Source organism: Fukomys damarensis, unplaced genomic scaffold (assembly GCF_012274545.1).
Source record: "Fukomys damarensis isolate Sample0158 unplaced genomic scaffold, DMR_v1.0_HiC HiC_scaffold_25, whole genome shotgun sequence".
In the NCBI taxonomy this organism is placed as follows: Eukaryota; Metazoa; Chordata; class Mammalia; order Rodentia; family Bathyergidae; genus Fukomys; species Fukomys damarensis.
Window position 1 is genome coordinate 24,911,120 of NW_022900937.1, and position 24,128 is coordinate 24,935,247.

A 24,128-nucleotide genomic window follows, 5' to 3' on the forward strand; every position below is an offset into this window, starting at 1 on the left:
GAACTTTGCTGTTTTCTGGATATTATTCTTTTGTTTTCGTTGTTGTTGTTGTTGTTTTTGTTTAGTGGAATGTGCTGAATGTCTATAATTTTGTTCAGACGACTGCAGAACCTGGAAAAGCTGTTGCTGCTATCGATGCATAGCATACTGCTATTATTAGTCTTTTTATATAAATATAAATATATATATACATATATATATAAATTGAATTTTGGGAAACTTTAACGGTGCTGCCAATTTTGGAAAAAGTCATCCCAATTTACTGTGTTGAGTTGGCATTGTACAGAAATGGACAGCCATATTGGTCTAGAAATGTTAATTTTTTTTTTTTTATTTTTCCATGTGTACAGGGGTAACACATCGTACTAAATATGTAAGGTCATATCTACGTGGGTTTGATTACAGAAACTAATAAAGTATTCTCTAAATAATGAAAAAAAGAATAAGATAAGACTATAAGAGCGAGAAGCAATTTAAATATGTTCAGGGACCATTTTCATCTCCAGAATTAAGGATTATTTTGATGTTACATCATTGCCTTTTCTCTTTTACTTTCCTTTTTAGTTTTATTTTAGGATTCCCTATTTTTAATGTTCATACAGAGATTTCTTTAACTGAAATACCGAATAGTTTCTTTGGTGTGAAAAACTACAATAGTACACAGGATCCTAATGAGATAATTAATAATGTGAAATAGGAAGTAAAGGGCTAAAGGTGTAAGGAAAGTGGGAAAGGTGGGGGAAAGGTAACAAGGGAGAGGAAAAAAATATGAGAAACTGAAAAAATGGAAATAAAGTGTTTGTAAATGGGGAGGGGAGGAGGGGGTGAAGGGAGGGCAGGGACAAGGGGAAAAATGAGAATCAAGACCCATTATGTAAAGGTACAGAATCCCAATGATGAATGTAATTGTATTGTATACCTAGACTGTACCAATAACCTCAATAAAAAGAAAAAAAAAAGAATAAGATGGTAGTTTGGGATGTGAAATAGGGCTGCTTAGAAATCTGTCTCTTGGGCTGGGGATTTAGTTTACTGGTTCTGCCGCCTGCCTCTCAAGCTCAAGATCCCAAATTTAATCCCTGGTACCAAAACAAACAAAAAAAGAAATCTGTCTCTTGGAGTTGAGAAATGGCCAGAGGAGGATTCATTTTTAATTCATTGAATTTAAAAGTCTGTGAAGTGTCTAAAATTCTAACAGTGGGTGGAAGAAGAACCATAGAGAACTAAGAAGTGTTAGAGATTGGTTGAAAACAGAACAGAATGAAAGGCATTTTGGGGGGGGGCGGCGGTAGGGAGTGAGAATAGCTTAGTGGTAGAATACTTGCCTAGCATGAGAGAGACCATGGATTTGATTCCTTGAACATAGGGGCAGGACATTCCCAGGAGATGAAGATCACGGCAAAAACTATGTTTCAAAGTGTTCTGGGCACGGTGTCATTCCTGTAATCCCAGCTACTTTGGAGGCTGAGGCAGGAAGATTGCAAGTTCCTGGGAAGCCTAGACAACTTAGTAAAGCCCTGTCTCAATAAAATATAAATAAAAGGAGCTGTGGATGTAGTTCAGTGCTAGAGTACTCTTGGGTTTTCCCCAGTACTGGGAAAAAAAAAGAAAAACATGGAATTATAGTTAAAAGGCTAACCTTTCAAGGTACTTGTGGCTAAAGGGAAATTCTGAAGACTCCACTTTCATTTATCTCTCAATCTTTTCATTTAAATAAGGTTAAAAACCAGATCTTTCAAGTCACTCATGATGGTAAGCATCACAATGCCTTTTCCATTCAGGTATTTTTCCTCTTTTTTTCTCCCACAGGTTGATCATTCATAGAAGAGCTGCTATAACAACATACAGAAGGTGAAAACTTAACAGATAAAAGTTTTGCCATGCACTGAAAGAAAAGCATTGTCTGTGAAGTTCTATTTTTAAAAATGTCTGCTTGTAACACCTTTACTGAACACGTTTGGAAACCTGGTGAATGCAAGAATTGCTTTAAGCCAAAAAGCTTACACCAGCTCCCCCCAGACTCTGAGAAGGCACCCATCACCCACGGCAATGTGAAAACAAATGCCAATCACAGTAACAACCACCGCATCAGGAATACCGGAAATTTCAGGCCTCCTGTGGCTAAAAAACCTACTATAGCTGTGAAGCCCACTATGATGGTGGCAGATGGGCAAAGTGTATGTGGTGAGCTTAACATTCAAGAACACTGTGAGAACAAACCTGTCATCATGGGATGGAACCGAAACAGAACTGCCTTGAGTCAGAAACCACTTAACAATAATAATGAAAATGATACTGAAGGATTTAGCCATGTTCCTAAGCCTTATGACAATAATGATAGTGCAAAGAAGGTATCAAATAACAATAACGGACTAACTGAAGTGTTAAAGGAGATAGCGGGCCTGGATACCACTCCTCAGATAAGAGGAAATGAAACAAACTCCAGAGAGACCTTCTTAGGAAGAATAAATGATTGCTACAAACGCTCACTGGAAAGAAAGCTCCCACCAAGCTGTATGATGGGTGGGGGAAAGGACTCTCAGGGCAAGCATGTCATTCTGAGTGGGAGCACAGAAGTCATCAGCAATGAAGGAGGCCGCTTCTGCTACCCAGAGTTCTCTAGTGGTGAGGAGAGTGAGGAAGATATTCTTTTCAGCAACATGGATGGGGAGCATGAGAGCTGGGATGAGAGTGATGAGGAGCTGCTGGCCATGGAGATCCGCATGAGAGGGCAGCCTCGCTTTGCTAACTTCAGGGCAAACACTTTGTCTCCTGTGCGATTCTTTGTGGACCAAAAATGGAATACCATTCCCCTACGAAATAAGTCACTGCAGAGAATTTGTGCTGTAGACTATGATGACAGCTATGATGAAATTCTGAATGGATACGATGAAAATTCAGCAGTCTCCTGTGGACACGGAAGCATTCAGAGCATGGTGTCCTCTGACTCCACATCACCTGATTCTTCTTTAACAGAAGAATCTCGTTCTGAGACAACCAGTACTTTATCCCAGAAGATTTGTAATAAGGGGCTGTCTCTTGGTAACCCTGGAGAGTCTAAGGACATGAAGGAAAATTGTGAAAGTCTTGCTGGTAATAATCAGGAGAGGGAACCATCACAAGCTTCCAAAAGCTCTGTAAAAGTTCCAGAGACACACAAAGCAGTCCTTGCTCTTCGATTAGAAGAGAAGGATGGCAAGATTGCTGTACAAACTGAGAAGCAAGAAAGCAAAGCCTCTACAGATATTGCTGGGCAAGCAGTAACCATAAACCTTGTCCCTGTAGAAGAGCAAGCGAAGCCCTACCGAGTTGTAAATCTGGAACAGCCACTGTGCAAGCCATATACTGTTGTAGATGTGTCAGCAGCCATGGCCAGTGAGCACCTTGACAGTGCTGTCAGCAGCCCTAAGACCAAAATCTCATCTTCCACTCCAAACTCACCAATGACATCACCTGCATTGACACCAGGACAAATAGGCACTCATTTCCAAAAATCCAGTGCAATCCGATACCAGGAGGTATGGACTTCCAGCACTAGTCCACGACAAAAGATTCCTAAAGTGGAATTAATTACTGGTGGAAGTGGACCAAATGTCCCTCCAAGGAAAAACTGTCACAAATCAGCACCTACTTCACCCACAGCTACAAATACGTCCTCCAAAACCATCCCTGTTAAGTCACCTAATTTGTCTGAAATAAAATTTAACAGCTATAATAATGCTGGTATGCCACCCTTTCCAATTATCATTCATGATGAGCCAACTTATGCTCGGAGTTCCAAAAATGCTATTAAAGTTCCCATTGTTATTAATCCAAATGCCTATGACAATCTAGCCATCTACAAAAGTTTTCTGGGAACAAGTGGAGAACTCTCAGTGAAGGAAAAAACCACAAGTGTAATAAGCCATACTTACGAAGAAATAGAGACTGAAAGCCAAGTGTCTGATAACACCACTAGCAAACCTACTGAAAGTCCCCAGGGTAAAGTGTTTTCAAACAGCATGGAGCATAAAAGGGGCTCAGTGGCTCAGAAGGTTCAGGAGTTTAACAGCTGTCTCAACAGAGGTCAGGCGTCCCCACAGAGAAACTATAATTCTACCCACAGCTCCCCAGCCAAAATCCAGAGAACCATTCAAGAGCCTGTATCCAAAACAGAAGGCACACAGGAGTCTCAAGTGCCAGGCAGCACTGGTGGCACCAGGGAAAAGGCAAGCACTGTGCTCTCGCAGATTGTAGCTTCTATCCAGCCCCCCCAGTCTCCTCCAGAAACACCTCAGTCTGGCCCTAAGGCTTGCAGCGTGGAAGAGCTTTATGCCATTCCTCCTGATGCAGATACCATGAAGAGCATACCTAAGAGCACAGCAGTCCGGCCCAAGTCTCTCTTTACATCTCAGCCTGGAGGTGAAGCTGAAGCACCTCAGACCACAGAAAGTCCCAGCACCAAAGTGCAGAAGGACTTATTTGCAAAGCCTGTTACCTCTCCTCCCTCCAAATTAGTGACCAGTCCTCAGAGTGAGCCACCACCTCCCTTTCCCCCACCACGGTCCACTTCCTCCCCTTACCATGCAAGTAACATTCTGCAGAGGCATTTCACCAACTGGACCAAGCCAACTAGCCCCACCAGATCCACAGAAGCTGAATCTGTTTTGCACTCTGAAGGCAGCAGGAGGGCAGCTGAGGCAAAACCTAAACGCTGGATATCATTTAAAAGCTTCTTCCGCCGTCGGAAAACAGACGAGGAGGATGACAAAGAGAAAGAGCGAGAGAAAGGGAAACTAGTGGGCCTGGATGGCACAGTCATCCACATGTTGCCTCCTCCTCCAGTTCAGCGCCATCATTGGTTTACAGAGGCAAAAGGAGAGTCTAACGAGAAGCCATCCATTATCTTCATGTACCAGTGTGACCCTGCCCAAAGCCAGCTCAGCATGGAGCAGAACAAGGTCAGGGCTGAGCAGACAGCAGGCATGGAGAAAGATAGAACAGAGGATGTGTCACTGCAGGACTCAGAGAAGAGAAGTAGTCATCATTCCCCATTACAAATTCCTGAAAAAGTTCCCAGGTATGTAAAATGGACTGATAGAATACAGAATCTTTGAACACATTTTCATGTGTAAGTTTTTTATATCTCAGGATTGCACAAGAACCATTTCTGTTTATATAAGTAGCACTCTGTTCCCATCATCCATCTTTATAACTGCTTTCCAAGATTAGAATATTATTAAAGTGATCTTATTGCACTGAACAAGGTTTATGGCCCTGGCCCTAGCAAAAGCAGCCTGCTGCATTCCAGTGAATGCAGAGGGCCTTAACATAGAAAGCAAATCCATTCTATAATAGCAATAAATAATACGTTGTTCTGAAATGTGATGGTGTGAAGCATAAATGGAATCAAATGAATGCCTTTTCTCTCACTATAAATGAAGTAAAACTCTTTGAGCTGTTCTCTCTTTTTTTTGGCTTTTACCAAGGTAGTGTCTCCAAATGCATTACTTTAAAGGACTATTTGTTTTTTTACAGCTGTCTCTTTCTGTTCTATTTTTAAGTGTTTTGAGGAGTGGGAGCAAGCAGTTTAAAGATACTTAGGATGTAGGAGAAAGAGAAGTTGATGATTGAGAGTAATAGTCAGTGGTATAGCCCTTACTCACCTAGGCAGATTGTGTATCTTCATGAGCTTTTCAAGCATTAATTTTCTTTAATACCTCAATAACTTTTTATTGGTCACCTACCCTGTGCATGGCACATTTCAGATCTTTCCTCAAATCCTTTTAAAGCCCTATAAGTTGACTGTATTTTTTTAGAAGAAGAAACCAAAAATCAGGACAGTTTAAGAATTGGCCAGAATTGCAAAGCTAGTACTTGTCAGAACTGGAATTCATACCCTGATCTATTTCACCCTAAAGCTTCTCCTTCCGAAAGTATTCCATTATTAATGAATACAAGATCAAACAAAGAGCTTGGGGTGTAGCTCAGTGGTAAAGTGTTTGCCTGGCATACATGAGGCCATGGATTTGAACCCCAACACTTCAAAAGAAAAAAATCAAAAATAATTTACTGTGTCATTTTTATGAACACTTAGTTTAAGAAGCCTGTTTTTGGGGCTGGGGATTTAGCTCAGCGGTTTGGTGGCCTGCCTTGCAAGTGCAAGGACCCGAGTTCAATCCCTGGTACCAAAAATCCCTGGAAAAAAAAAAAAAAAAAAAAAAAAAAAATAGAAAGCCTGTTTTTCTTTCTTATTTGTATTATAAGCAGAATTAACTGCCATTAAAAACAAAGAACATTTATCTCAAGTTTCTGACACAATGGGATGATTTCCTTATACTCCCTACTCATTTTATTTTATTTTCTTAAATGATGTGCCCTAAATATTTCATTCTTTTGATTCTGAGTCCTTCTCTCTTCTGACTTATAGTAAACATTCTCTACCTGGCCTGCCTTCTGTCTGGCCAAAACAGCAACCCCTAATTGGTGGAGTGATTCTTACTAGTTTTTCTTCAGAAAAGTATAATAAGAATGAAGTGAACTCTTAATGCCTTCACTTTTCTTAGCAAAATGCTAAGAAGTTTTATGTGTATTATTAACTAAAATAGTCAAAATGTTAGCAAATTCCTGTTTTCCTTAAATTCATGTAATAACAAAGCAGCTAGAATAGTGGCAATATATTCCTGGAAAGAATAGTCTTAGAGGCTGGGTATGGTGGCCCACGCCTGTAATCCCAGCGCTCAGGAGGCTGAGGCAGGAGGATCGCTGTGAGTTTGAGACCAGCCTGGGCTACATAGTGAGTTCCAGGTCAGTCTCAACTACATAGTGAGACCCTGTCTCAAAAAAACAAAACAAAACAAAACAAGAATAGTCTTGTTGATAGTTGAGTGTTGTATTCCATTTTTACATGTTCAGTGATAGAATGATATCATCCTATAGTAATAAATACAAGTATTGCAGGTTACTGCTTTATTTTAGAAAAGAGGCAATTTAAATTGTATATGATTGGAGTTACCTAAGAGGGGTAGCACACAGTACTTGCAGGTTGATAAATAGCTTTACTCCTACTTGAGTACAGCTGTGGTGAATTTAGTCACACCCTGGAAGGCAGAGACCAGCAGTGATTTGGTCTTTCGTCTGTGAAATGCAACTCTCTCCTTTCATTGCATGCTACTGTTATGTGGGCTCCACGACATCCCAGGCTCTGAGCATGGCAGGCCACTGACTACACAGCTTATATTTCACAGAGTTCATTATACATGGGCCAGTCATATCTTCCAAAATTTATCATTTTTAATAGGTAATTTTCCAACAGGTTACTGGTGAGACTGATGCTACTGGTCCTTGGGCCACATTTTAGAACCACTTTTCTTATCATCATTCTAAAGAACCATGTTATAGTCTTTATGGAAAGCCATGATGAAGCTGTTCCTAGAGGTACATTTATATTTTCTCCCTTCATAATGTCCCAGACTAAGTAGAAAAAGAAGTATTTTAACACTGTTTTTTACATTTTGAAAAATTTAAAACATGAATATGCATATTGAAAAATATACAGGATTTGCTTTTTAAATAATTACTTCATTTACTTGGATTTGCCATTGGTATTTACTTGAAGCAACTTGAGAGGAAAAACATTACAATCAAATGTCAACATTTGTGTTTCTGGCTTGATGGCAGTATGATCATTAAATTGCCATCACACAGCTGGGAATATACTGCTTGAAGAAATGAAAATACAGGTTTGATTCCAAATCTAAACTGTCTATAAGGAATGAAGAATGAAAAAATAGTGAAGGCCAGGCCCCAGTCTCTGAGACATAGTAGGCTTTATAGAGCCTTTCATTATAGACTTAGAGTCATTTATATGACTCTTCTGGAAACATACATTAAGTATGTGTCATTAGGTCCTGGAGCAATAGGGGCAAGGATGCTGCTGAAATGATGGACTTGGGTTCAACTTTAGCTTTGACTGTCTGGTCCTTCAGTGTACTGGGCTAAATGATACCAATCACATAGAATTAACGGGATGATTCATGATTCATGAGAAAACATGCACTGGGCTTAGCAGCACAGAGTCTGACACATATTGGGTGGGTTCCTTGAGTTGTTAGTAGCCCCTCAGCTGATAAATGTAATAAATGCTAAAGACACAGAGAATGAGAATGGAAACAGAACCAGAGAGAAGCAAGATGTGGCTGGGAAAGGATAATGAAAAAAGCCCAGTAGTTCTTCGAAGTATGGTGCCTGGGAGGTCAAATAGTGGCCAGTCTAGGATGTCCCTGGGAAGGGCAGAGCCTTGTGGAAGTGGGGTCTGGTGGGAGGAAGTGAGGTCACTGGCTCCAACCCTTTTGTCTTCTCTCTTTGCTTCCTCTGCATGCACTCCTGCTATGACATGCAGCCTCACCACAGGCCCAAAGGCAGCAGCAGTGCAAGCAACCAGGGACTGATGCTTTTGAAACTATGAGCCAAATTAGCCTTACCTCTTTATAAGCCGATTGATTATGTTGGGTACTGTGTCATAGTGATGGGAATCTGGCTATCTAAAATACAAACACATTTGTCTTTACTATGTTAACCTTTGTACTGATGATGCAGAAACAATTTTGGGCCTACTTATACCTTACATAAGCCAAAGCTATGGCACCATGTTGTACTAAGAGTCTAAAGGAAAAAATCAGTTCTCTTAAGAATGCCTTTGATGAAATGTATATTTTATTGAATCTCAACCCTTGAGTAACTGCTCTTTTTTAAATTCTATATAATGAAATGGGAAGTACATGTAAAGTACTTTAATTACATACCAAAGTATGATGTGTATACTAAAGAAAAAACACTTGTGAGATAGTGTGAATTAGGAAGCTAACAGTTCTCACTTTCATGGACTACCTTGAAGTAATGTAATGGCAGGCAGACCAATGACAGTTATTCAGACAAGCGTTTGGCAGATATTTTCTTAACATTGAACACAGTGAGCCCATTACTTCCAAGGAAAACAGCTTGACCATATTTATTATAAAACTCAAGCTTTCAAAAATAAGAACTTTTTTTTTTTAATTTTTTTTTTATTGAGTTTATTGGTACATTTAGGGATACAGTACAGTTACATTCATTGTTGGGATCATGTACCTTTACATGGCAAGTCTTGATTCTCATTTTTTCCCCTTACCTCTGCCCTCCCTTCACCCCCTCCTCCCCTCCCCATCTACGAACACTTTATTTTCATCTTTTCATTCTCTCACATTTTTTTCTTTTCCCTTTTTGTTCTTCCCCTACGTATCACACCTTCCCTACACCTTTAGCTCCTTTCCTCCCATTTCTAAATGTCAGTAATCTTATTAGAATCTTATGCATTGTTGCAGAATATTCACACCAGGGAAACTATTTGGTATTTACACATGTGGGACTTATTTATTTCACTTAGGAGTATATCTTCAATATGTATCCATTTTCCTATGAATGAATCTATTCTCTCGCTCTTTATGGCTGAGTAATATTCCATTTTATAGAAAAACCACAACTTCTTTATCCAGTAAAAATAAGAACTTTTAAAAACTTTTACCTGATGCTGACCTTCACAGCTTCCTAATACTTAAACGTTTTCCAGATGAGATTGGTGGTGGAATTAGCAATAAGTTTTTAAATATTATATAATGAAACACTTGGAGGATCTGCATACCTTAGAAAATCAGTAATTGCCAAATATCTCCTGCATAATAATACAAAATTATGTACAAATAAAAGATCAATTTAAACTACAGTATAGACCAGTGCATTTTAATGTAACTGAGTACAACAAATCCATTCATATGGTTTCAGATTTCACATTGCCACTAACCTTTAAAAAACTAGCACTTACCAAGCTCTGGTGTAATAGTAAAGAACAATATCCAATTATCTAAAAGGCTATTAGATTGCTTCTCCCTTTCGCATCTATAATTCTGGACGAGACCAGATTTTTTTTGCATATTCTTTAATCAAAATAATGAATCACAGGAGATTAAATGCAGAAGCAAATATGAGAAATTGTCTTCTATGAAGCCAGCTATTGTTAAACATTTGAAAAAATATTAAAAGGGATTTTACTGAATTAACTATTTTAAATATTGTTAGTTTTAATTTCTATTATAAATGTCAATAGATATAACATGCATAAATAAGAATTCTTCTTGCTGTCAGTTTTTAGGAGCTTTATATTCTGAGATTTTAAAAGTTTGGGAATTGCTGGGGCAGGCTGTAAAATTGTGAAAACATTTTTAAGTAGGAAAGTACCTTGTTTTGTTTTGTTATGTTTTTTAACAGTCTCTTCTGGCAGGAGTATTGAGTAGACTGAAGGGTAGACTACCTTGGGTCAGATTTTGGTTCAGTAATGTATCCACAGGCATCATTTCCATCAAGCTAGTATGGGTGAAGAGAAATTAATCTGATGATTATTCTGGTCTGTGACCATCTGGGAATTACCAGCTATTATTTTCAAAATGATGTCTACCTACCTGTCCAGCTCCCATCTCTGCAACTCTTTGGTGTCTGTTAAAAGGGAGATAATATTGCATACTAGGGAAAATGCAGACAAAAGCTAGAGTCAGGCAAAGATTTGAATTCTGACTTTACCACTGAGTAGGTGTGACATTTGACTTTTCTTTTGAGCTCAGGTTTTCCTACATGTACAACAGGAATAATAATGCCTACCAGCTGGGCGTGGTAGCGCACACCTGTAATCCCAGCACTCGGGAAGCTGAGGCAGGAGGATCACTGTGAGTTCGGACCAGCCTGGGCTACATAGTGAGTTGCAGGTCAGTCTCAACTACATAGTGAGACCCTGTCTCAAAAAATAAATAAATAAATAAATAAATAAAATAATAATGATGCCTACCTATGGAGATGATATGAGTAAAATAGATAATGCCTGACAAAAGGAGTTGGCCTGTTTACAGAATTGTGCTTAAGGAACCAGAATTTAATATCAGCCCTTCTTAGTGTATTGTCCCTGCAATCTATTCTGAGAATAGCAACTTGTTGTTTTTAAAATAAACCCAGTCACATACTCCATTGTAGAAAGCCCTACAGATGTGCCTTCTGCTTGCCAGTGTGACTTTAGCCTCTTGCTCATGAACCTCCAATTATTCTTTTTTTATGAACACCCTGTATATAATGTTGATGACAGAATCAGTACTATACGATTGCCTTTTAATGGAGACCATCTTAAAATGGGTACTTCTGTTTTAAACTTTTTATGGTAGAAAATGTTAAATAATTTCAAAGTAAATTAATATAAAAAATACCACAAAACCATGTATTAGTAATTACCAATTTATGGAAAATCTTGTTTCATCTATACCCCATCTACTTCCCTCTTTATTTTGAAGCAAATTCCAGACATCACTTCATTTGTACATATCTCAATTTGTAGGTCTAACAGATATGGTGTTTATCATAACCATATACCAACAAACTTTCTCAAATCTTAATGGCTAATCCTGGATAAACATTATCCAGTATCGAAATGTTACTGTGTACCTTCTTATGGCTAAATTGATATCCCCATTCCCAACCTCTTTTCCATAACTCACATGTAACTCTTTACTTGATATCTCCACTTCAAAGGGATATGACAAATGAAACATGTCAAAGAAGAAACTCTTGATTTTTCCACATCTGTTCCATTCAGAGTATTGCCTTCTAGGTTAATGGCCCACAATCTATTTGCTCATGCCAGAAAACTAAGAGTCTTCCTTGATTCTTCTCTTCCCCTCTTCCTCTACATTTAAAATATCATCATGTTCTATTGATTTAACCTCTAAAATATTACCCAAATTGACTACATCTCTTTTCTAGCACATCAGGAATTCTGTCCAAACCCCAGCCAACTTCTGATTTGGACAGGAAGGTTGGATTTGGGATACCTTTGCTCCTTTAGGAATGCTATTCATCTGTGTGAAATCTTCCTTTACCCTTCTCAGGCCTTCTTGATCTTCTCAGAGACCTTAGAGATGAACTGTTGTCTTGGTTTGGATCTAGAATGTTCTCCCAAAGGCTCAAGTGTTCAGAGGTGGGGCTTTTAGAAAGTAATTGGATCATGGAGGCCTGTACCCCTCCATGGAGTGAGCCACTGATAGATCACTAGAGGTATGACCTAGAAGGGTCTAGCTCCCTCCCCATCTCCTCCCTTCTCTCTCTCCTTTCTGGCCTCCATGACATAAGCAGTGCTCTACTCTGCACCTCTGCCATTCCGTTTCTGCCTTGCAGCCAGCTGATTTTGGACTGTAACTGCAAGCCAAAACAAATCTCTTCACCTTTGAGTTGCAGTTGTCCAGTTTTTTGACCCAATGATGAGTAAGTGACTAAGACAACTGTATTCCCCAATAATCCAGGAAAGTGCTCTAATGCATTTCAAGGTCCAAGGGTATAGACTGTATAACTATTAGCCTGTGGACTAAATCCAACCTAATGCCTGTTTTCATAACATGTATGTTGTTTGTAGCTGCTTCTGTGCTATAACAATGCAGTTGAGTGGTTGCAGTACAGACTATATGGCCCAGAAAGCCTAAAATATCTGCTATCTGGCTTTTTACAGAAAAAGTCTGCTAATCCCTGGACTAAGTTCTAATATCAATTTTTAAATTAATTTTATTGGTACATTTAAGGTATACAATATAATGACATTCATCATTGGAAATCTGCACCTTTACATAATCCATCTGGGTTCTTATGTTTTCCCTATCCGCTGCCCCCCCTTCAACTCCATCCAATCCTATCTACAAAAACTTTGTTCCCATTTCTTCATTTTCACATATTAATTCCATTCCCTTCTTTCCTTTCCCCTACCCCACCCATTTCCCCTTCACCTTTGCCCCTTTTCTTCCTATTTCACATTATCTATTATGCCTTTTAGTCAAATTTGTCTATAGTTGTCAGGCATGCTGGTGCTCTATAACTCTTCCAGCCAAATTCTAGAAAGGCTTGCTACCTGTGTGTGTATACAGTATAGTAAAAGAAAATTCATGCTCTTGTTAGACTTTGGTAAAATGTGATATTCTTTTCTCTGGAAAATTCAGATAGAAGCTTCACTTTAGTGTTTAGTTCCAGTTATATCTTAATTTATATTCTCTCTACTTCTTACTAAAAGAATCCTAAAGAGTCATCTTCACACATTTAAAACCAAACTAACCTCTAGAAATCAAATTCCTACTTTTCGTAAAGAAAAAATAATAGGACACAGAGCTGAAAGTAGATGCTTGTTCTCCTGATCACATGTTCTTTTGCTCTAAAGAGATATCTGGACTATGAGTATGTGTAGTGATCATATTTATATTTGCTGACATATTATTCCTAAAGTTCACATTCATTCATGAGGTCCTTGATGTTGACTTTTAAATAAACTTATTTTAAAGTAAACTGATAAATATCTCATCTTCATCACGCAATGATGCAGAATGGTTAAGTATATTTGCACCATGATGGGTGTAGTCTTCAGAGTTGTATGTTTATTTTTTGGGGGGATGTGATATAACTCCAGAGAAGTAAACTGGCTTGCATAGTCTCAGAATTTACATGATCTAAAGTAAAGAATCAAACAAAATTTAGTTTCGCTTGTTTATTCCCTTAATGACTTTGAAGTTAAATAGCAGTACTTAAAACACTCTCACTCCCTTTATGTCAGCACTGCCCAACAGCTCTGATAATGCATCCATCCCATTTTACAAAGGCAGAATTTCATTAACATTCCCAAGGGCCACTCTGCAAGTAGCTCCAAAGCCAGACTGTGACTTCAGAGCCTTTTAGGACCCCTAAGTGATTTTTGTTGCACTACTGGTAGTGATTGTTGAATTTGTTAGTGTCTTCCATGCCTTTTAAAGCCCTTACAAAAGCCAGGCATGGTGACACATGCCTGTAATCCCAGCACTCAGGAGACTGTGGCAAGAGGATAGCTGCAAGTTCAAGGCCATCTTGGGCTGCATAGTGAGTTCAAGCCCACCCTGAGCTACATAGTGAACCTCTGTCTCAAAAAAAACAAACAAGCCATGATGAGCATAAGAATGCATGTCTGTGGCCAGTAGGGGCCACGGTGATGTGTACTGATTTCCTGGCCTATCAAACAGTCTTAAAGTACAGTACTAATTATTGGCATAATTATTCACTCTCTTAAAAGCACTTGTCATTGCCCTAATTAGTACATATTTCTATGATGTCGCTATACCCGTTTTACAGATAAATAATCAGAAATATGGACAGAGTGTCATTGCAGCAGAGCTGAAATTAAATTTGAATTTCTAGTTTCCAGCCCTTCCTTTAGACCACTAGGCCAGAGTTTCAGTAAGTGATTACTTAACATACTACAGTAGAGTATTTATTAGAGACACTTGCTGCTATTTACGAGCCTAATTCCAGGACAGTTGATCTTAATGTACCTCTATGATGATGATTTCTTAATAGCAAAGAGAAAGTTTTGTTTTTTTAAAAAATAGAAACAAGAAAAATTGCACAGTAGTTACCCTGCCCAACCCCTAATATTCATGGATGGAGTCACTTTGAGAATCAGCCAGGTGGCCTTTCTGTGCTGCCAGCACACATCAAAGCTGTGTTCTGTTGGTCTCCCTCCCAGTGGGAAGAGGATTCCCCAGCTCCCCTCACTTGTTCTGAGCTGGAAGGTGTTTTACACTCTGTCTCCATGTTGGTACAGACAGAAGTTCTGTGGGCTGGAGTTTTAGTACAAATGTTGCTGATACTGTCCAGTGCTTTGCAGCCTAGTGCCACCAAGTTTGATTTACTCAGACACCCTCTGGGTGCTTACTGTAACCCCCTCCATGGGTGTTCTAAGGAGGAAGAGCCCCTAGGTTAGTAATATCAGGAATCAAGGGTGAGAATAATCTTTGAAGACTTGCTTAGTTCCAAATAGACGAGCTTCTCTGGAGCTAAAGGATTGTGTCTCAGAAAGTTTGGAATAAGGGTGGAAACAGCCTCATTGTTAAGGGCCTTGTAGACCTCTAGGGGGCATCTAGATGGCTGAGAAGATCTAGGGATGGTAGGAACGTCAGAACAGCAAATCAAAAGAAGCATTTAGGAAGAGGCCCTGAAGGTGGGGAGAAAGTGCAAACACTGAGGAGTTCTTCTTATAGCAGCTTTTTTTTAGTCATGGGAGCTTGCCCTTCATGCTTATCTCTGTCCTCTGTTGATAAAGTAACTGAAATACTGCTGCATGTTGGAAGGCTTACTGCTCGTGTTGCAGACACTATTTCTTACTTTTAAACTGGTCTTCAGCCAGCTAGAGCTTATCAGAAAAATCATCATTGGCATTCTAGGCCAGATCCTCATTTCCTGACATTTTGTGAGTGTGTATAATTGTATTCTATTTCTCCTTTCCTACTGATACTTCTAAGGAATCATGCCACCATAGCGTTAAATTTTCCTGCTCATTTTTCATACCTTGCTCTTTCTGTACTCGTTGTCCTTTTCTTTCTGGGAGGAGAAGACAGTGAAGAATAGTTTCTCAAACTCTAGTCCTAGGCCCAGCTACATCAGAGTCACCTGGAGTATTTATTTATAAATGCAGAGTCCTAGTCTGTCCCCCAAAGCTGCCAGATCTCTGTAGAGATGGAAGCTAAGAAACCATGTTTATAACTAACTCTCCAAGTAATTCTGGGGCACATTAAAACTTGATAACCATTGACATAATATTTTAGAATATAGACTTTGAAGCTGTTGAGACCTGGGTTTGAATCTTACATTTGCCACTTACTACCTGTGTCATCCTGGGCAAGTTACTTGAGCTCTACACACCAAGCCCTTCATCTGTAAACTGAGAGGCAGAATAATATACCTGTGTAGTTAGACCAGAGCTAAACTTCCAGATTTAAATCACAGCTCTGCCAGATACTAGCTGCTTTACTAAGGCAAGTGACAAAACCTCTTTGGTTTTAATTTCTTAATTTGTAAAACATAAATAATAACCTCCCTAATAGGCTGTTGTGAGTCTGAACTGAATTTATGTAAAGGGTTTCCTCCCCATCCTTCATGGCAGTTTGACATCTAGAGACATTTTTGGTTGTCAAGATTAGAGTGGCATGGAGTGGTTCTGTTGGCATGCATAGAGGTGAGAAATGCTGGCATGTCCCTGCTGTGTCGACAGCCCTCTACAACAAAGGATTATCTGACCCAAATATGTCACTAGTGTCACTTTTTTTCCCTTTTATTGAGTTTATTGGTTCATTTAAGGTATACAGTACAATTACATTCATTATTGGGATCGTGTACCTTTACATGACAGGTCTTGGTTCTCATTTTTTTCCCCTTGTCCGTGCCCTTCCTTCACCCCCTACTAGTGTCACTTTTGAGAAACATGACTTAGAATATAATAAGCACTTGCATATCAAGCACTATATAAATTTTGGCTATTATTATTATTATTATTATTATTACTGCTCCACAGTAACAAGCCTTCCTTAGAGTATTATTGCTCAAGATAATGTATTTAAATACAATGCCTAGCAGAGTAAATGTAGAAGTGGTAGTAGAGGTGATTATTATTAGGAGGCCAAGTATCTATGACCATTCCATACTAGAGCATTTCCTATTTAAATAAATCCTTTTTCAATGTAAATAATGACTTTTTTGGCTTGTTTAGGATTTTTCATTGTACAATACATCTGTAGTCATCATGACATCATATTTCACCCATAGCTATATTCTTTTCAAAGCACTTTTACTTCTCCATTTTCATAATCAAATATTTATTGAATCTCTTCAGTATGTCCAGGGTGCTTGTGGTACCACTCTGGTGGGAAGAACACAGGCATTAAAGGTGGATGATATCAAGTCACATCCCCACACTACCATCACAGTACCCATATGATCTTGGGCCATTTAAATAACTTCTTCCCATGTCATTTTCCTCATCTATGAAGAAAGAATCATTGCATCTACTTCTTGAGGTGATTTTGTGAGTTAAATGGAAAACTGTACATCTTGTGTAGTGTTGAGTATGAATGTGATCTGAGTCCATGTAGGGTCCCATTCACATCTGGTATCTTTCTCTCCATGAGCCTGCACTATTCTGGAGAGTTAAGGGTACCTGCTCATCTCCCTGCTGTGACTCCGAGGGTAGAGGAAGGGAGGAGGAGAGTAGGGAAGGTGTTCTGAATTGTTTCTCTAGTACTTCTGGGAATGCAACAAAACTCAAGTACCCACACTGTCCCTCAGCTAATCCCTTGGCAAGGATTGTGCATATTTTCTTTTAAGGTCATGCCTTTTCAGGAGATGTACATGAAAATCTAACCCTGCTTCAGGACTGAGCCAAGGCTGAGGTGGGGATGCTAAATAGAGGATTCTGTACTGCTGTTATTGAGAATGGCAGCCTTATTTTATATTTTATTACTCTTTTCCAAAATTAATTTATCTTTTCTGTTAAGTGCGGGTGCCATTCTGACTTTGTGTTTCATAGGATTTTGAAACTGTAATTTTTCTTAGTATTGTGAAGGTGACAGTAATTTACAGTGGCCTGTTTTATCTTCTTTGCTGTCATGCAGTCTGCCCTTTGGAAGACATTTTTAATTTGCTATTCACATCTTATCTTTTTATTTTATTTCTTTTTGTTGTTGTTGTTGTTGCTAAATGGGTTTGTGCAGTGTCAGAAAATTAGAGTCTATTCAAGACCTTGCTTCTGGTTGCCAGTTTCCCCATACCAAACTGAGCCATTTCATTCACACCTGGAAGAGAACCTTTGTTTGACCAGACTCTGCCAGACCTACTAGCAGGAACTCATCAGATTTTAGTTAAAGGTTAATCTCACTTCAGGAGAAGCAAGTTGAGGTTTCAGTCAAAGACTACAAAGGCTTAGTGGCAAATTGGAGATACTAGATAGTGATCAGTGGACACAACACTTTTCTACCCAAGAAATGCCAATAATTGGAAAGTGTAGCAAAATCAAGTTAGTGACCTGAAAACCAAGATAGGATTAAGAAATGTCACATTCATAGGGGGTCCTAGAGGAAGAAAGAGAAAAAGAAATCATTTCTCCCACCCCCCCCCAGCAGATTACAAAGGTGTGGGTTTGGATAACTTTGAGCTCTCCTCCTTATATGTTGCGATAGTCTGCATTTCTGCTGAGGTCCATGTCTCCAGCAACGTCCAGAAATATGCAGTTCAGTAGACCACTACCAAAATTATGAAATTTGTTTCTGATATACAATTTTTAGGGGTCAAAGGAGGTTGAAAAAGCACATTATCTTTTTTTTTTTTTTTTTTCTTTCCCATACCGGGGAATCAATTCTGGACCTTGCACTTGTGAGGCAGGCGGTGACACCACTGAGCTAAATTCCCAGCCCAAAAGCATTTATCTTTATCGGTGGTCTTTGGCACCCAGAAACACACATATCTGCTGCAGGGTGCTGGTATATGGTAAGGAAGAATACCATTTATCCCAAGAAGCAGACGGTCTCTGAAGAATTATTTTATTAACTGTCCCTTCTGAAGCTGGATGCAGGTGGTTGAATTTGAAGGTAAAGTTGAATTGAAATGTTTGGATACTAAAGGCCTTTATCTGTTCTAATATGCAATTTGATTTGCCTCTTTAAAAACAGATATTTAACAGAATTTTTACAAAAATCTGTCTTGAACAAATTTGCCAGGAAAAAAAAAAGGATTATTTCATTTGATGGGATAATGATTAATCCTACCACCTAGGTAAGCTGAGTGAGCTTCCCACAGGAGATTTGCTTCTGCAGCTTTGAATTATGTATGAATATTGCAGACTGATGAGGTAGAACCTACCAAGGGATTCGTTTATATAACAATTCTGTAACGGTGTTACTGTTTCCTTTGAACACTTATGTTTATTCCACATGTTCAGAAAATGAGCTGTCTTTGTGGAGATTATGACATGGTTTTTTAAAATATCGTCAGACACACCAAATTGCAAAACTCGTCACTAATGAAAAGTTGGTGGATGAGTTTAAAGTCATCCCTCAGTGTTTTTGGGGGCTTGGTTCCAGGAGCTCTTTGAATACCAAAATTTCCCTGTGTAAAATGATACCATATTTACATATACACCTTGTGTAGATTTTAAATCTTCTCTAGACTACTTATAAGTGCTACGTAAATTGTGTTATACTGTTTTGTTTAGGAAATGATGGGGGGAAAGTCCATAAATGTTCATTGAGACACAGTTTTTTTACCTGCTGAATGTCTTCAGGCTACACTTGGTTAAATCCAAAGATGCAGAACATGAGGATACAGAGGGCTGACTGCGTAGACAAACACAGTGTCTTCCATTATGGAACCAGAATGATCATTGAGGGTGGACAAAGAGTAGGCTAACTCAAGGTTTAACCCAACCTGAACAGTTATCACAGATTTTCACCTTGCATTACAGGACAGGAGATTGTTTCAATAATGAATTTAAGCAGCAGAAATATAAAAGCCTTAACTTCTTCTTGTGGACCATTTATCACATAACCGTTTTTGTTTTATAGTAATATCAAATTTAATTACCCTGGGGAGAGGAGCTATCTAGTTACCTTGGACATTACTTTACTATTTCAAAATATATAAGAAATTCTCACAAATTTCATATAATTATCATTTTAAATAAATTTTTTATCAACTGTCACAGATGGGGTGGAGAAATTTTTAATTTTCTCCATTATCTCCTTCCTGATTGGTCAAGTTTATTCAGAAGAACAAAGTAATAGAGAAATAAAAGCCATTTTTAATGTTTCCAATTTTTAAACGAGTACCAAAACCCATTTTTAGTGTTTTCCCATTTTTTATGTTTTCTTCATTGCATTAATCATTTCCCAGTGAAACATAGGTTAGTAGTAAAACATTTTGTTAGGAGATAAAAATTGCATTTGTAAATTGTTGTTTTAGTATTTGGGAGGATCTTCTGATTTTATGTCTAGGAAACAAAATCAATGTCCCAAAATTAAATTCCCTAATAAAATGAATATTCCTAATGACAAATTGATAGTAAGATTTTACTTCCTTCTTCGTGGATGATTTTCCTGTCTATTATTTATATCTAAAGACTTTGTCAACTTTTCTAATGCAGTTCTCAATTCTTTTTTATTTTTTAGTCTTATCATATTACTATACCTAAGTGTGAACTCTCAGAATCTCTCTTTTCTCCTTTCTCTTTTTTACTGTTTTAATCATGCAAAGGGCTGTTCTTCCTTCAAGCATTTAGACATAACATACCATCAATGCATTTTTTAAAAATCTGTACTTCTGTCACCTTAACTGCAGATTAACATCCTAGCATCCCTAAACAAATCCATGTGATTTTACTTTCATGTACTCTTTTTTCAGTTTTAATAGTTGACAAATATTTTAATTGGTGACCTGATGCACTAGTGCATTCATTTAGAATTGTACATGAAAACTAGTCTTTATCTAGAATGTAGTCTGTGCTATCCTGGCCCTCAAAGAGTTAATAAAGCTAGGATTCCCTTTGCTTAGCTCCCCAAAGGTAATTTGGCACATTTCCCAGCCCAAACCCATAAGGTAAAGGTCAAAGTGCAGTGGATGTTATTAAGGTGCAGAATTCAAGCCTCTTTTCATAGCTTTCCTAGCTTTGTTTCCAGTGGACTCTGGTTCATCAGTTTCAGAACATGATTAGCAGTCTCAAGGAGACCCTGTGAAAATTTCTATTAATGGGCAATTGCATGAGCGAGTACAGTGGGTGAGTCTTTGCTGTGTCTTGTTTTTTAGCGTCTATGTTTTGTTTCACAAGCTTTTCAGAGTACAGAGCTATGTTACATTAATGTGGAGTGGGCCCAGGGACCTCCTCATAGGTTAATAGCAGCTTTTTCAGTGGTTTTCACAATAGTTGAACTTTACTGTGGATAGCCCAGACCTGGCAGGAAAGCAGACAGGTAAACATGGAGGCCCAGCTCCAGAACCATTCACCACCACTTTTTGACAAATGGAAGAGAGTGCTTTCTCTTGATAGTAACCAGGAGGTTGGGAAAATAAAGGAAATGGGCAAGTTGTAGCAATTAGCCCCAAAACAGCTTTTTAGGAAACCTGTAAAGCTGACTCCAAAAGTAGAAGAGAATGCTTGGAGTTTTAACATTTTTCCTTTTAAAGGAGAGCTGGTATTTTTTTAATCACTTTATGTTTATTGCTTTGAAATTAGAAGTTGTTTTATATTAACTTTTGCCCAACAAAGAACATTTTCATTCTCCTAAAGTATGTTTACAGCTACGCGGTGATATAGTCCTGATACTGTGTTGTGCCTCAGTGTTTTGGAAGTGTCACTTTGCTTTGCCTTTACTAATGCATTAAAGGTACCTTGATTTTTATGTTGTCTCCTATGATGAGAAACTAGCTTTGTGTGGAGTCTCTTTTCTATGTCAATGAGGGAGCCCATTGAGAAGCAGCAGCGTGCTTTTCTATGCAAAGCCTTCTCCATACAGACTACACGGTCGACTGCTGATGGAGCAATTTCTTCACATTTCACCCCAGTCCTCAAGAGCTGGATCCCGTAATGGAACTTCCAGTTTATTACACACTGTTGGTATAGAGAGACCAATGGCTCTTCTAGTTTTGAAGTTGTATATCCAGCAGACTTCAAGTCTTAGTTTTCCAGACACATGCATAATTTTCATAGTGAAAAAATGAGAAGGGACTCCTTTTCTTCCCGATATGCTTCTTTAAATCTGCATGCAACATATGTTCTGATGATACATGATCAAACAAAGTACCTCTTTTAAAGAAACGTCACCATGACTCATTGCCAATTGAAAATCCAGAGATAACATGTAATAGTATATGTTTCCTTTCCTTCTCTCTGTCTCTAAAGACATTGGGAAGAAGAGCTAATACGCATGTGATTCAGTAACCCAAAAATCTTTAACAGTGCCCAGCCAGCCTACTGATATTTTTCTAACTGGGCTAGTTTCCTGTACCAGTATTTAATGACCATTAGATCCCTTTCTACATCTTAGTAACAGAATCAGCACTGTTCCTGCAGGTAGGAGAATGGGGAGAATGGGATGAAGTAGCTGTGAGCAGATTAGCAGAGAATAATAAAACCAGCTTTGCCATACACTGATTTGTGGCCAGAACAATGCTGCAGATTCACTTTAACAAATGAGATTAACCAGAATGCAGAACTTTCACTATTTGCTGCATATATATAGGCAAAGTTTGATACTCTGTACTCCTGGCAGTAAGACCATCCTGGCCTCAGTTTACCTGCCAAACAGTTGCTTAATTTCATTATCTAAATCTAATTTTAACTATTCCTAGTCCTTTACTAAATAATTTGGTAAATACTTTAGTGTGTAGTAAATATTACATACTAAATAAATACTATGTAGTAAAGTTTCATTTACTATAGCATTAGAGTACTATCTCATTTAATAAACACAGTAAATATGCTAAATGCTTTATTAAAAAATTAGTATATTTGTCTTTAACCAGTTAAGCATTTGGCATCCTCTGCCTTATCATTGTCACCTCTTAAAAAAACAGTTGTTCCACTCCTGGCCTGTTGTACCCATGCTTCCTTTAACCTACCGTACCCCCCCTGCCAAACTGACTACATATGTGTGTATTATGGAAAATGAAGTCTCAGCCTAGAGGAAGTCTTCCCTAAAATAAGTGTGCTGGGGCTTGTGACCCATAGTTGTGACCCACAGGACCAGTTACCTTTATGGAAAGTATATCTTTTGCTGAATTGTAGCAGAACTTTTGAATACCGGTGTGACAGGCTGTCTGATTTGTTACAGCCATGCAGCCCATGAATTGGCAGAGGAATTTTCTCCTCGGGATCCACGACCTCTTACAAAGCAAGATAGTGGGGGCTACACTTCTGTCTCACCAATATTGCTGCCACCTGATTTGGAAAAAGAGGAGGAAAAAGAAGACACTTCAGAGCCCATCGACCTGAACCCCTGTAGTGCAACATACAGCAATTTAGGTAAGTACAAATGACATCTAAGTGGTATTTAAATTTTGTCTGTTTATACACTAGGCAAATGTTCTATTTCCCTGGAGATACGGTTTTTATTGCTCCATGGAGCAAAAGTTGAACCATTGAGTTATAAATTTTAACTCACACCAGAAGAAAATCTTAGTGTTTACTAAGCATGTATTAAATAAACACTTGCTACCATGAGCTGTGCCCCTGTGCCATAGATGCTGACATGGTTCCTGCCTTGCAGGATTCACGTGGAGAGAGAGGTGAACTTGTCAGTGAATTCAGTACAGTATGACAAATGCAGTCACAGAGATACACATGGAATATTTTTTATATTACGCAGAAGAAGGTGTCAGACGATGCTTTTCTGGAGATAATTCCTAAATTGATTTAACTGACAAGAAGGAGAAAAAAGTATTCAAACCAGAGACCAGAACAAGACTGTAAAGATGCAGAATATCTTAGTGCATGTGGATACCACAATAATTTAGTGTTGTTGAAATGGGTGGTAGGGAGTTTGATAATATCATGCATGTCAGGCTAAAGCCTTAGACTTCCTGCTGTTTGTGATAGTGAGCCATCAAAGGGTTTAAGCAAAGAAATAGTGCAGTTAGATTTGTGTTTTAAAACATCTGCTCTCCAGGCTGCTCTATGAAGATGTATTACGGTAGTATTGGTAGCAGGAAGTCTGGTAGTGCTATGCTGTTGCAGGAACACAGAAAGGATAAGAAAAGGAGGCCTCAACTAAGTCAGTGGGAAGGAGAATGGTGGGGTATTTAAGGTAATATACTCAAGACTTGAAGATATGCAAAATCTATGATATATCCCAAATTTCTGGCTTAAATCAAGTAGACTGAAGGAAATAAGATCTCTCCATTGAATAAGCAGGAGCCGACAGGCCATCATTCAGAGTTTCTAGGAAGGAGAGTATAGCACTGCAAAGAGGGTGGAGCTAAACTACCACAGAGGTCCTGCTAATCCAAAGATACTTTAGTTCTCTGATTGAACTCACTCTTCTTCTTTGACTGCCCAGTGACTTCTAATATCTCTCTCCTTTGAGTGTCACAGTTTACAATCTGAAAAGCAAACCCCAGGGCAGGGTTTTTCTTGGTTCTCTTCTCCCATGAAGTTAGGAAACTCAGTTGCAACAACCCATCTTCATAAATAAAAGACTTCAAGGCTGAGGCAGGAGGATCACTGTGAGTTTGAGATCAGCCTGCGCTACATAGTG

At 38.6% G+C, this 24,128-nt stretch overlaps 1 protein-coding gene across 3 annotated transcripts in view; it reads left to right on the plus strand.

Annotated features, from left to right (window-relative positions):
- Positions 1 to 24,128, plus strand: part of Peak1 (pseudopodium enriched atypical kinase 1) — a 157,366-nt gene that overhangs the window by 95,060 nt on the left and 38,178 nt on the right. For all 3 annotated transcript variants that reach the window (XM_010626153.2, XM_010626160.2, XM_010626166.2), the window contains 2 exons: positions 1,810 to 5,059; positions 22,707 to 22,897. In XM_010626153.2, coding sequence (XP_010624455.1) covers positions 1,926 to 5,059; positions 22,707 to 22,897 — 3,325 coding nt within the window. In that variant the 5' untranslated portion in view covers positions 1,810 to 1,925. The remainder of the gene's footprint in view (positions 1 to 1,809; positions 5,060 to 22,706; positions 22,898 to 24,128) is intronic.